The 14031-nt window shown below is 41.8% G+C and overlaps 1 protein-coding gene across 1 annotated transcript in view; it reads left to right on the forward strand.

Annotated features, from left to right (window-relative positions):
- LOC110209064 (collagen alpha-4(VI) chain-like) overlaps positions 1–14031 on the forward strand; it is a 108326-nt gene that overhangs the window by 61053 nt on the left and 33242 nt on the right. Inside the window, exons 22-29 of the mRNA XM_020987252.2 lie at positions 3599–3661; positions 5101–5163; positions 6851–6913; positions 8363–8413; positions 9412–9447; positions 9542–9604; positions 11672–11734; positions 12095–12130. Of these exons, the coding sequence (XP_020842911.2) occupies positions 3599–3661; positions 5101–5163; positions 6851–6913; positions 8363–8413; positions 9412–9447; positions 9542–9604; positions 11672–11734; positions 12095–12130 (438 nt within the window). The remainder of the gene's footprint in view (positions 1–3598; positions 3662–5100; positions 5164–6850; positions 6914–8362; positions 8414–9411; positions 9448–9541; positions 9605–11671; positions 11735–12094; positions 12131–14031) is intronic.

Consider the following 14031-nt stretch of genomic DNA (forward strand, 5'->3'; position numbering starts at 1 on the left):
GTTCAAGATTATGTTTACTTTATTATGATAAAGAAGGCCCTAACTCAGGGGGCAGAAACTAGAGGTTTTAGAAAATAGTCTTATACATGTTGGTTAGTTTTGCTAAACAGTGCTTTCCCTTCCCTCTCTCTTTTTTTTTCTTATTCTTTGTTATAAAGCATGACTCTCTGGAGAGGGAAGGAGAGGGAGAGGGAGGCAGATACTTGGAAATGAAGGTGATCTAAAAACAAATGATTTTCAAAACACACTTTTCTTTTAAAAAAGAAAAAACTTATCAGTGGCATATGTTAACTTTGCAGCACCCCTCTCTCCACTCTAACTTCCTTCTTTCACACCTCCCTGCCCTATAGGGTTTTTTTTTTTGAAGTGGTAACCATGCTTCTGATGATAATTCAAGGAGAAATCAGTAATGCCTCTCATAATTGTAACTTCCCTGTTGGGATGTAGCCATGCAGCTCAATTTAAGGAGATTGTTTCCAATATTTCACCCAGCAGCCTCCTTGCCAAAATCAATGATGCTGAGACTAGAAAGGGGTTCACAGCAGTTCCCTGGAAAAATAAAGCATTGAAAATCAATAAAGGAAAAGATGGTTAGTGAGAAATGAGTGACTGTAACTGCAGTACAATTTTGGTCTGGTCTGGGCAGCACAAATGGACTTTCATTTTGTTGACAGTGTGAACATGGTGTCTCATCCTTTGTCCTTGATGTGTAAGGAGAAGTTCTTTGAATGATATAATTTTCCTCCTTCAGTATTAAAGAAAAATTAGATTGAATTTTTCAGGGTACACCAATCAAAAAACCGGGGGCCCTGGAAACAGGTAGAGGGTGAATCCAAAAGCTTCACAGATCCTGGCTAGGATTTGTTCTATGTATATACTTTTAAGCCAATCCAGTAAGCATTTATTATACTAGAAAAATGATTACAGACACAAGAATTCACTTGACTAAGCATCATCTGGACCTGTAACTTCCTTTTCTGTTCGCTCTCATTTCTCACTGCATATCTTTGAGTTAGTTGTTCTACCATCATTGATGACAGTGTAGACCTCCCTCCCCTTATTTCCCCATGCTAGAAGGCTGGATCTTGGGTCCATGGTAGAAGGCTAGATCCTCAGAGAGGAATGTGCTGCTACTTTCAGAGTCCTGGGGAATAACTCTTAGGGTAGCTATACTCCTAACGCTAGCTCTTGAGACCCTACCTCTGTTCCATTATCAGATTAGCCAGCTGATTCAGTTAACTCTTAACAAAGACATTCACTCCACAGTCAAAGCAAGAATAATAATTGTATAACATTTCACCTATAAGCCTATTTCCCAAATAAACACAGTGTCTATAGAAAGGATGGGCACAGACTTGAATTACAATGGTAGGCATATGTAGCCAAGGCAGCTCACCTCCCTAGAGCTGTGGGCCTCACTATCCTTTCTCCTTCTCAGGGACTGTCCTCACAAAGTTCACCGATGGATGTGGTATCTGTGTGGGATGGCAGGTTCTCCTGCTAGGCTGAGCTATGCGTCTCCATTGCCTGAGTAATTCTGTGTTCTTTCAGAAAGAGCAGAAACCTTTAGCCTGGGATTTGTAGGCGCTTCCCAAGTTCTGCTCTCTTGGCAGGACTCTTAGAACTTTGTACCTCCTAAGCAGCAAGTGGTATTTCAAAAAGACATAGCTTCTCTTTTCACTGACCACATCTTCTAAGTAACTGGTAGCATATGCCAAAGTATAGCTTATCTTCAACCAGACTCTGACATCTCTTTGACCTCTCCTCTGCTCTTGGTTCAGGACTGGGTCTCCTCAGTTAAAGTCATTTCTCTAACTTACAGTCACCAAATGGGACACTTACCAAATCCTCACCTCTGCAGGCTAGGCTTGGGTTCCCACTAAAGCAATGGACATTTGCCTGATAAGCACAAAACAGCTCTGGGGTTCAGGGTTTCCCAGTTTTTAACTCTAAAGTTCTCCTGTTGTCTTACACAAGTGAGTAGGTGGGATACCAGACCCTTAGGCAATCTTTGCCTTGGTCTAGGGCACAGTCTCTGTGGGCTGCCATCTTCCTGTTTTCCAAAGACCGCATTTGTCTTTGGCCTTTTTAATCAGCAAATTGCCAGAACATTGCTATAGGAACACAGCACTGTCTGCAGAAAGAAGATTCACTTAACAAATGCTTATTAATATGGACCTACTATTATGTTCAATATTCTGTGGTGAGTGCTAGAGGGAAATACGAAGATAAAATACAGGTTCTGCTCTAAATCCAATCAAGTCAATCTAACAAGTGTTTATGATGCAGCTGGTGGTGCCACAGTGCATAGAGCAGGGGGCCTGAAGTCAGGAACACCTGAGTTCAAATCTGGCCTCAGACTCTTTCTAGCTGTGTGACCCTGGCTGAGTTATTTAACTGTTGTCTCAGTTTTTTCAACTGTAAAATGTAAAGAATAACACCTGCCTTCCAGGGTGGTTTTGAGGACCAAATGAGACCATATTTGTAAAGTTCTTAGCAAAGCCTAAAGTGTATATATATATATGCATATATATATATACATATATATAAATATAATATAATTAAAGTAAATATAATATAATATAATATAATATATAATATACAATATAACAATATACAATATAATATAATATAATATATAAACACATTATATTGTAATATATAAATATGTATGTAAAGTTCTTTGCAAAGCTTAAATATATGTATAAATATAATATAATATGAAGTATATATATAAGGTATATACTATATAATATAAAGTATATGTATAAGTATATGTATTATTATTATTGATGTTGTTATTAAGTACCTACTGTGTGTAAGATACTGTGCTAAGCATTGTGATTACAGATACAATGTGAGAAACAATCCCTGCCCTCAAGGAGATTTTATTATAGGAGAGCCGGAGTTCTTACCCTGTCATGGATCTCTTTGGGGGTGTCTGGTGAAGCATGTGGACCCCTTCTTAGAATAATTTCTTTAAATATGTAAAATAGAATTACAAAGGAAGCCAATTACAGGGAAATATAGTTATCAAAATCTTTTTTTAAAGAAACGAGTTCATGGGCCCATGTTAAGAATCCTTATACTCAAGGGATGCAAAACAAATGGAGAAGCTTGTACAGGCCAGAGCGAGGAGGGAGAGGGCATTCACCATTAAGCGGATCAGGAAGGGCTTTCTGTAGGAGGTGGTGCCCAAGCTGGGCCTGAAAGAAGCTGGGAATCCAAGAGGCAGAGGTGAAGACAGAGTACATTCCAGGCATGGGTGCCCCGTTGTGCAGAGCCACAGAGGTGGGAGATAGAGTCCATCTATTTAGAAAATGATGGAGAAGGTAATTTGGCTAGAATGTATGATGAATGAAGGGAAGTGATATGAAACCAGGCAGTAAAGTTAGGGGCCTGTTTGTGAAGAGCCTTAAATGTTATTTTGTTTGGCCTGAGTCTTCCAGGGCCAAGAGTAGGGGCTATTTTTGAAAGTCTTATAAACAGAGGGACAGCAAGTTGTTTACCATTCTTCAGGTAACAAGGCCATTGGAATTGTGTTGGAGCCTACACGCCTTTTTGCAAAGTTAGCATTTCTTTTTAATTTTTGGATCAGGGTCCAAGAGGTGAACAAGGACCACCAGGAATGTCTGGACATCAGGGTTTACCGGGAGACCAGGTAGGCTTTCTCTACCCCATCCTTCTTGAGCGATGCTGTGTCATACCCCTTGATGGATTCTAGGTAACTGCTGTTCATCTCCAGCTTCTTCAGACTGTCAAATTGCTGATTCCCTGCTAGCCACAAAGCTGAGCTAGAAAGGAGATCAAAGGCATGGACAGAACTGGGGCTCTCAGAGGGATGGCTCAGTACGGCTATACAGATTCTTTCCTTATTCTCACTTGTCTCCCATTAAGAAGGAATCTGGCCCCCAGGCAGTCAGTCAGCAAGTACTCTGAGCTAAGCATCAGGGCTACAAAGAAAAGTTAACAACACAGTTCCTGCCCTCAAGGAGCTCACATTCTGGTAGACATAACATGTAAATAACTAACTGTGTAAGGACAAGATATATTATAGGTATGTGGAAGGTTATCTCAGAGGGAAGGTATTAGAAGGGGCTGGGGACCAGAAAAAGATTTCTTCGAGAAGGTGGGGTTTCATACAAGACATGAGGGAAACTGGGAGGTAGAGGGGAGGAAGGAGAGACAGCATTCCAGGAAAGGGGAGCAGCCAGTGGAAAAAGGGAGAGTCATAAATGATTGGGTTTTTTCTACTTTTTTTCCCAGTGATGTCCTGTGACTAGATTAAATAAAAATTGAGGCCTTGGTCTACTGAATCTGGGCAGTGCTGGGTATTGCTTCAAACAATGGGAGAACCTTCCATTCCATTTCACGTCTTTTTGAACTGTACCCATTGATAGAGGGACTCCTTATGAGGAAAGTGCCTGACAACTTCTGGTCTTCTAGACGAGTTGTCTAGAGCAGGGCTTCTTAAACATTTTCCACTCACGACCCCTTCAGTGTTTCTTAAACCATGGGGTCATGACCCACAGTTTAAGAAGCACTAGTCTAGAGCATTGAGAAGTGAAATGACTAAAGGGTTGGGGCAGAGGGTGGGAAGTAGAGGTGTCACATAATCAGTATGTGTCAGAAACTGGACATAAGCATAATAATAGTATTAAGAAGAAGGATGATAATAATATCTGCAATAGAATGTTTCTTGTCCCTCCTGTAACCCAGGTTTTAATTGAACATCATTCTTTTTTTTTTGTTTTTTAAAAATACATTTATTATTTATTTTTAACATTCATTTTTGAAAAAATTTGAGCTCCAAATTCTCTCTCCTTCCTTCCCCTCCCCCATCCACTGAGAAGGCAAGCAATGAAATATCATCCCTCTTGAGAGGATTGAATGGGTTAGACAGTTAAAACATCCAGGCCTAACTCTGCATGTCTCAGGTGACACCTGAATTCTAGAATAAACTCAGTTACCACATGCCACCCATGGGGAGAGCTGAATCAAATGCTCTGCCCATATTTCCATGTTGCTGATGAATGAATGAGCCACTGCTCAGGTTTCATGTGATCTTGCTGGTGATCTTACATGGTCCATCTGTTTCAGGGGGTGCCTGGGCCACAAGGCCCACTTGGTCCCAAAGGGGGTGCTGGACCGAGGGGAATGAAGGTGAGTATCAGCGGTAGTCTTCCTGATTTGCTAATTAGCAAAGCAGTTTGTGTTACGCTAATTTGACGATTTCTAGTCTTGTCTGCTGCATAGAGTTCTGAACGTGGGTTATTAACAAAACTGGCCCTTTCTATGACAAGCAGAGGTATTGATGGTCTTATAGCCATACAGACACAAACAGGTGAGTGCATATGTATTTATCAATCAATCAATATGTATTTATTAAGAGAGAGCACGTTCTAGACAGAGAGGTGGGAGGTTATTGGGCCTGGGGAATAGCCAGCTTGGCTTCATAAATGGGACAGGGAGGGTAACTCCTCAAAAATTCACTGGAGCCCTAGCAGGAAGGGTTTCACATGCCAGAGGAAGGTCAGGGTTGATCTTCAATGTGAACATTTACATTTCAGAAATCAGCATCCTCTACAAATCACGGCTCAATTTATTGTTTTGTTGATTAGACTTAGGAGAGTGATGGAGAAAATGTGAATGATGTAGAATAAACCCCAAAGTGGATCATGCATAGCATTTTTTTTTTCTTTCAACTCTGAGGGAACCAACTATTAAACAATTATTGGTAGGCCTTTAGTTGGAATTTTAGTTGTATATGCATTTAGAAATATATATATTTGTGTGTATACGTATATATGTGTGTATACATATGTATAGGATAGGGACTCTGTTACACCCCAGTGCCTTTATGTGTAGCTATACAATTTAAATTGAAACACACAATCTCTACACGAATATATATATATATACCTATATGTGTACATGCACATATACAATTTATGACATATAGAGGTTATATAGACATATATGCATATTACCAGTAAACAGTGAAACTAAACTCTACATTTACAACCACTGGCAGGAGAAAGATTTCTCAATCTACGCTGTACACCATATTTCTATGTATGTGTGCTCATGCTTTTTTTTTTTAGAACAAACCTGTGATTTTGTCAGGTAATTCAGTAGGTAATTCAAAATGAGAAATCTCCTTCTGTTAATGCAGATCAAGCCCTGCTCTGTAACTGGAAACACACACACACACACACACACACACACACATACACACACACACACACACATACATAACATAGACATATACATAAATGTATAGAGATACAGGGTGTCCCAAAAGTCTTAGTGCAGTTTTAAGCTTTAATGAGATATGCACATATATCTATATATTTGTATACATATTATATACATGCATATATGCATGCCTATATAAATGTGTATATATGTAAATGTTCCATCTATCTATACATAGATGTGCACAATTGACACATAGACACATACATACACATGTATATATATATGAAATATGGTAACTATCACTCCATTAAAATTCTCCATTTATTCATTATGATTCAATATGGTATACAGGTGATCTAGCAGGTTCTACAAACTGGGAAGACTAAGTATTAGTCCAATGATGTGCCTGTCATCTGAGGCTCAGCCTAACTATTTTCAGATCTTTCCCACACCTCCCTCTCCCAAGCACATGTGTGAGTGTGTGTGTGTGTGTGTGTGTGTGTGTGTGTGTGTGTGTGTGTGTGTGTGTGTGTGTAGGGGGGAGCGAGGAGTATATGTAAAATATGGCCATTGGCAAGATGAAGTATACCAACTTGCAAGGTTGGGCCCAAGAGAAAATTAATTCCGTATTTAATTTCTGTTGCTAAAGGGGGAGCTTGGTTTTCCAGGAGAAAATGGTGCAATGGGACCAGAAGGACCAAGAGGGCAGCGTGTGAGTCTCCTTCTTCAATTTCTGAATCTTGGACCAGCCTGTAGACCAAACACATTTCTCATTTGTTATTCGTTTCTCTTTTCCCTTGGGGCATCTTTAATCTCTTTTTCAATAAATGACTTCTTAAAATATGAGTCACTAATCTGTTGCAGCTAACCCTGAGGGCCAAACCACAGTGAGCATGTTAAGACATTGGAGAGTTGCTTTCTTTTTTCCCTCATCACTAAAATCCTTCCACTTACAATACAGTCAACTTTCCTGGGTCCTCATTCCTGTTGACTCATACCTTTACCCACTGACACTGACTTAAAAGCGTCTCAATTGAAATGGTTACTTCCCAGAATTTCTGTGGGTGAAACGCTCCAAAATTCATAATTTAGACGTGGGCGGGGGGGGGAGTGGTAGTGGATGCTCATGATGCATCTTACACTCGTAAGAGACGAGATTTGCTGCCATGTTTTTGGACCTCATTCTCATCAGCCACACCAGAGAGCTCAGCCTGAGCTTTCTTTGCCCTGCACAGTAAGGGCGCAGCACCTTCAGGGTCTGTCTCTCTTTTCTTAGCTTGCTCTTGGTCTCTGGCTTCCCAGCTAAATACTGGCTATAACTTCCTGTCTTCTGTCTTGCTCACAACTTGTGTTCAGGAAAGACACACATTTGCATGGTTGTATCACATCTCCCCAGTGTTTGCTTCTTCTCCCCGGCATGAAGGCTGAACTGAATGACTTATAAGCTCGTGCTTAGTGATTTAGTCGTGTCCAGTTCTTTGTGACCCCATATGTTATTTTCTTGGCAGGGATACTGAAGTGGTTCGCCATTTCCTTCTCCAGTTGATTAAGGCAAATAGAGGTTACGTGACTTGTGCAGTGTTACACAGCTAGTAAATGTCTGAGGCTAGATTTGAACTCAGCTCTTTCTGACTCCAGACCTAGCTCTCTAGCCACTGAGCCACCTAGCTGCCTCCTTATAAGCTAGGTGGCACAATAGGTAGAGTACTGGACTTAGAATCAGGAAGACTTGAATTCAGATCTTCCCGTAGACAACTAATAGACTGTGTGATGGCAGACAAGTCGCTTTACCCCTCATTGTTAAAGGGATTAGATTCAGTGACCTTTAAGGTCTCTTTCCTGTCTATACCTATCCTCCTAAATCAGCAAGTTTCTTTATTATTTCTTCATATGGAAAAGCAGAGCTTTTGTTTGAGAACGCCATTTGGATCTTCTTATATGGCCCAAGGGTCCTATCTGAAGACTAGAGACTCTTTGGCTCCCTAATAATTATTTTTTTATCCCAAAGAATCCCTTTACTCCCTAGTCTGAACCTAGGTATTAAGCTTCTAGCTTCCAAAATCACTGTTCCATCATGGAACCACTGAGATGATTCCTTGCCTGGTGATTCAGGTGTCAGAGTGACCTTGTTCATTAAGGCCTTCCCTTTATGTCTTCTTAGGGTATAGATGGCAATGATGGGTATGGTCATCCAGGAAGAAAAGGAGCTAAGGTAAGTTCGAATGATTCATTTACTCTGAGTCAGAGGCTGTCTCTTCCTTGAAGGCGAGAGTGACCCAATTTAGCTCCCAGGCTGATGACCACATCCTGTGGATAACAAACTGATGGACCAAAACCAACATTATTTTCTCTTAAAGTTTAGTTTCAAAATTTCCTTTTTTTCAGGAGTTTGTAACAGAAGAGACAAAGGGTGTGCCCGGTTGCTTTCACTTAAGGTTCTTTTGGTCACCTGGACTTATCATGTGGTCAGAGCTGTGGCCTTATGGATCACTCTTCTAGTCCAACTCATTCGCTTTACAGATGAGGCAGCTGAGGCCTGGCGAGTTGAAGAGCCTTGCTCGGCTTCGTATATCTCTCCAGTAACAAAGCTTGAACTAGATGCATGAGCCTCCTAACTCCTCCTTTCCACCATCTTGGAAGTCTCCGGTGGAGAGCTAATTTAGTGAGGCATCCTGGGTAGAATCCAAGTCAACAAGCTGTTTATGAAGACTCCCTGGGTTCATGGGTTGAGAGCTGGAAAGGAGCTTAAAGACCAGTGACACCAACCCCATTCATTTACAGACCCTTTGGTCATTGGCCAATAGATTCCTATGGAGTTTTCTAGACATCACTTGATGCTTCTGGTAAAGGTCCGTAGCTCTCCCTTATGCTTTCAAAGATGGCATTTGACTTATCCTTGCTCACTATTGGATCAGGCCTGAGGTATCTGAAAAAAAAATTCCTAATGAAGAATCCTGGATAGACATCAGGCTGAAGGAGGGAAATTTTGGAAAAATCATTTGAAAATTACCTTGTCTTGAATTGTGTAAATGAAATATGGTAATAGCAGTGAGAGATGAAAGCTCTCTGTAGTTGTTTTTTCCTGGCAATGGTGTCCTATCTGTTTGCTCAGAATTAAGAAATGTTTCACTTTTTCCCTTGAAGAGTTTCGTTAACAAAGCCTTAATTCAAAAGATATGAAGTCAGATTTCCTGTTGTCTTTGACACTAGGGTGAACCTGGCTTCCCTGGATACCCTGGCATACAAGTAAGTCAGCTGGCTTGCAGGGATGCTGAACATTTGCTGTTGGTTAGCCCTTTGACTTCCTCATTCTCAAGAATCTGGCTTTAAATGTCTAAAGGGGGAAGATGGTGATAAAGGCCAACCAGGAAACCAAGGACCAAAGGGATTTCCAGGGAAAAGGGTAAGCCTTAGAGGATTTGGTGTGTGCTCTTGGGTGTTTGCCATGCAGTATACAGAGATCATACACAGGATTCTTTGGGAGGCTCTTCGGGTCCTTGGAGTTGTAAGGTTTTCAAGGAATCCTCTAACATTTCTCTTCTTCTGTCTTCCCTCAACCTTCTCCTCTGAGCACACAAGTGTACAATAACAGGCTAAAATCAGTTAGAAATAAATTTGGGCACCTTTGTTTTTTAAATTTTGGATGCTTTTTAGGAACATATCAGAAAGGGTGGAAGAGGAAGCCTCAGAACCTCTTGCCCTAAAATTCTTTCTGCCTTTTCTTTCTGCTAAATTGTTTTCTGATAAGGTGTCTTTCAGGCTGACCTCACAAAAAGGCAGCCACCTAAGTGGTACAACTTGAGAGTGACTAGATGTGGTTTTCTACCTTACAACCTGCCAAATCTCTCCTTCACTGCCTTTCATAGGGGCTAAAATTTTGTTATTTGAATTTCACAAACCTTATTTTGTAGGATTGCTAATATCCTACTCTAGTGACTTGTCATGGCATGTAGGTGACCCTGGGCTCTCAAAGGCCATGTCAATGGAGGGTAAGCTCCAGTGGGTCTCACCAAAGTGGGCAAGGTTTGCATTTGTCCCCATACTGTCCTTCATTCAAAGACCAATCTAGATAAGTTCTGAGAGGTTCTGCACAAAATTGGACACTAGGTGATGAGTTTTCTTTTGACCACAGCAAGACTGGAAACTGTCTACTATTTATGAAGGTTCCAAGGGGTCATAATCAATGTTGGTGGAGATAGTACCTTCACTGGCAAAAATCACAGATCTTGGGAAATGCCGAAGTGCCTGAAAGATATCCTATGCTGAGAATACAAAAGAGAAATAAGACATGCACAAAGGGCAGTATTCATGATCAAGGTAGACTAGGGATATTTCAGAAGAAGCCATCTAGTTCATTTTCTGTCTTGGCATACTAGGTGGTGTCATAGTACATAGAGCACTGGATTTGGAATCAGGAAGATTCATCTTCCTGAGTTCAAATCCAGATTCAGACACTGACTAGCTATGTGACCCTGGATAAGTCACTTAACCCAGTTTGCCTCAGTTTCTTTATCTGTAAAATGAACTGGAGAAGGAAATGGCAAACCACTCCAGGATCTCTGACAAGAACACCTCCCTCCTAGTGGTGTTATGGAGAGTCAGACATGCCTGAATGACAGCGACTGGGCATGAATCCCCTTTGTAATATTCCCAATAAGTACTTGACCAAGCTCCCTTTAAAAAAAAAGATCTCTAGTGAAGAAAGCCCATGACTGCTTAGGCAGTCCATTCCATTTTGGGACAGTTCTATTAGGAAGTTTTTCTTTATATGAACCGAACTGTTTCTCTGTGCAATGTTTCCCTATCTCCCCCATTCCCCCATTTCTGCCCTCTGGGGCCAGGCAGAACAAACCTAATCCTTCCTTGCAGAAGTCTTTCAGATACTTGAAGACAGCTATCACATCTTCTCTAAGTCTTTCAGCCAACATTTATATGGCCTAGCTTTGAGCCTTGTCACCATCTTGGATGACCTTCTCTAGCTATGCTCCAGCTTCTCAATGTCCCTCTAAAATGTGGCCCCAGAAATAAACACAATACTCTGGGTGTGCTCTGGCTAGGGCATCACTTTGGGGCTTTTTTTTCTCAGGCTCTGCAGATAGTTTTGCTTAGCTAGGAGGAAATCTCTCCTTGATGGCCGTAACTGTTCTTTGCAAGTGCATTCCACATTTGAAGGTCTCAAGGGGTCCTGAGCCATCTTTTTAAATCTGTTTCAAAGATGTCTGGATTTTTCTATTGAAAGGCAAGCCTTGCTCCACATCCCATTCTCCACACACCACTAGGGGTTGATTCACAGGATTCCTTTTCTCTAAAACAATCCTTGTACTTGATGTCAAGCATATTAACCTAGGTTTGCAACGATATGGTGGGGCTTTCAGTGCTGGTGGCTGGGGGTAGGGGAGATGGTTTCTGAAAAGATAATAAAGTTGGTGCCAAGGGAGATAGCATTTGACTTTGGTTTGATTCTCTTTAGGGAAATTCTTACTCGTTCGGACCTCTAGGATCACCAGGAGATCCAGGGCCCCCTGGACCAATGGTAACATCCCTTAGATTAACCTTTGGTGTAAAAAATACTGAATGTAGAAAGCCTATTATTTGATTAGACACTTCCAAGAGCCCCATACTCCTTGCTTCCCATTGTCACTTCCAAACACCAGCCTGTTGGGCCCCAGAGGTATTGAGTTAGTTTCAGAGTTGAGCATGGGCATTGGTGAAGGGGTAGAATCTACTCTAATCCTCACCCTACCTTCAGAGAACTCACAGTCTCTCACAGGAGACAATAGGCACATGTCTTGGCATACACCCAATAGAGACAAGGTGACCAGAGAGGAGGGGACAGAGCATGAAGTGGCATGTGGAATCCAGCCTTCTAATCCTTGGCTTCTCTTCATTTCAGGGCAGCAAGGGATTGAAGGGTTTGACAGACATGATGGTGAGTGACAGTCTCGGTTTTGAATTTCATTCCTTCCAATGAGTATCTTATTGGTTGCCCAGTGAAAGCTGTCTACTTTTACTCATTATAGATCAATTCATCTCTCAGAAAGATTCCTCAGTTTCCCTTCTTATGACTTATTCTAGTATGAAAAAGACTACAGGTTCCTTGATGCATGTGATAACTTTGTTTCCAAAAAGCTAAGTGTAGATCAGTGGGTCTTTTTTGGTGAGAGGTCTGTGGTTTAAGCAGAGACTTCAGCTCTTCAAGGATTCTTGACTTATTGGTGTGGTTAGCTCTCCATAGATGCAGATCATAGCCCAGTGGGGACATAATAGTTGGCTTCGGAGGGTATTATGACTGAAGAAAAACACCTTGGCCCCATAGTGCTCTCCCCCACCCCTCATCACCTAGTGATGAACCTTTCCAACCTTGTCTGGGAAGAGTTACAAACGGCAGACGTGCTGCCTAATGCTGGGCCCATATTGAAAATGTACTGAGGCACGGGGAGAGAGGGAGAAACGGCCATTTAGAGAAGTGGCCTGGCCATTTAGATAAAAGTGTCTTGGAAAAATCCTTTTTAAAAATTATGTAATTCCCCCTCCCTCACCATTTTATATATATCTAATATGTATCTATTTATAGATATATCTATATTATATCTAATATATGTATGTTAAATATTTATGTATCTAAATATATCTAATTATAATAATTACATGTATTCATGTGTGGGTATAACACTAGGGATCAATGTATAACAACATTAGGACAGAATGGAAGTTAAACTGGAGTCCTAATTGTACCCCCTCACATTCACTCTCCATAAACTGCCTCAAGGGCTGCCAGCAGTTCCGTGATAATGCAAGTCAGGCTGTTAGCCTTAGAGAGGCAAGGGCAGGTCCCAAATTCCCTTTGGAAGTTCTGCCTTGGGAAGCTGAGGCTAAGGACAATCCCAGAAAAATGACTTATCATACATGCCCCCAGTTAGAGAGAGATTCTCTAACAATGGACCAGGGATCAGGGGAAGAACGCTGCCTGGGGGTGGGGATAGGGAGGCCCAAACTCTCCAAGCTGTCCATACAGCAAGCAAAGGGAGGTTTGGGTTGGCCACGCATGATGGCGACAAAAAAAGCTAGCTTAGCAAAAAACTGGACTAAGAGCAGAGGATAGGCTCAGAGATGAGTGCCAGTCGTGAGGACGAGGGCAGTCAGTTGCTCTATGGTCCCCATAACCCATCGGCTTTTACCAGATTCTGAACACATGGCAAGATGCTCATCAGAGCAGTCTCATATGCGCTGAGCAGTCGCCATGGTCCTTCTTCCTTCTCCCGGCAGCCTGAGAAGGGGAACTTTCTCCCTGGTTCACCATCACTGTTAAAACTAGTCCAACCCTGCCTCGCAGGACCCCTGCCATGCCACCCTCCATGTTTTTTCTGCTCCCTCACTGCCCTGAGGAATACGAGCAGTCATCCCACCAAGACTTGAAATTACATTTCTCACAGGACAGTCCTGCAACCTGGACCTTCTCCTAGAGTCTAGCAGGTGATCCATGCATGTATTTTGGTCTAGGCCTGTGATATCCTCGGTGTAAGGGATTCTTACTGAGGAAATCCCCTTCAATAATGTGCATTAGCACTGTTGTGAAACTTTATCGTCTTAGAGAATTGTGGGGGGGGCGGGAACTGAGAGGTTAAATAGCCTGTATAAGGTCACACAGCCAGGTTGTATCAGAGGTCTCCTTGCTCCCTCACTCTATGCATTAGATTTCACTCACTGTAGATATTAGGTGGCACTATGGGTAGAGTGTTGGGACTAGAGTTAGGAAGACTCATCTTCCTGAGTTCAAATCTGGCCTCAGATACTTACTAGCTGTGTGACCTTGGGTAAGTCACTTCACTG

This window comes from Phascolarctos cinereus, unplaced genomic scaffold, assembly GCF_003287225.1.
Source record: "Phascolarctos cinereus isolate Bilbo 61053 unplaced genomic scaffold, phaCin_HiC Scaffold_1;HRSCAF=81, whole genome shotgun sequence".
Taxonomy (NCBI): Eukaryota; Metazoa; Chordata; class Mammalia; order Diprotodontia; family Phascolarctidae; genus Phascolarctos; species Phascolarctos cinereus.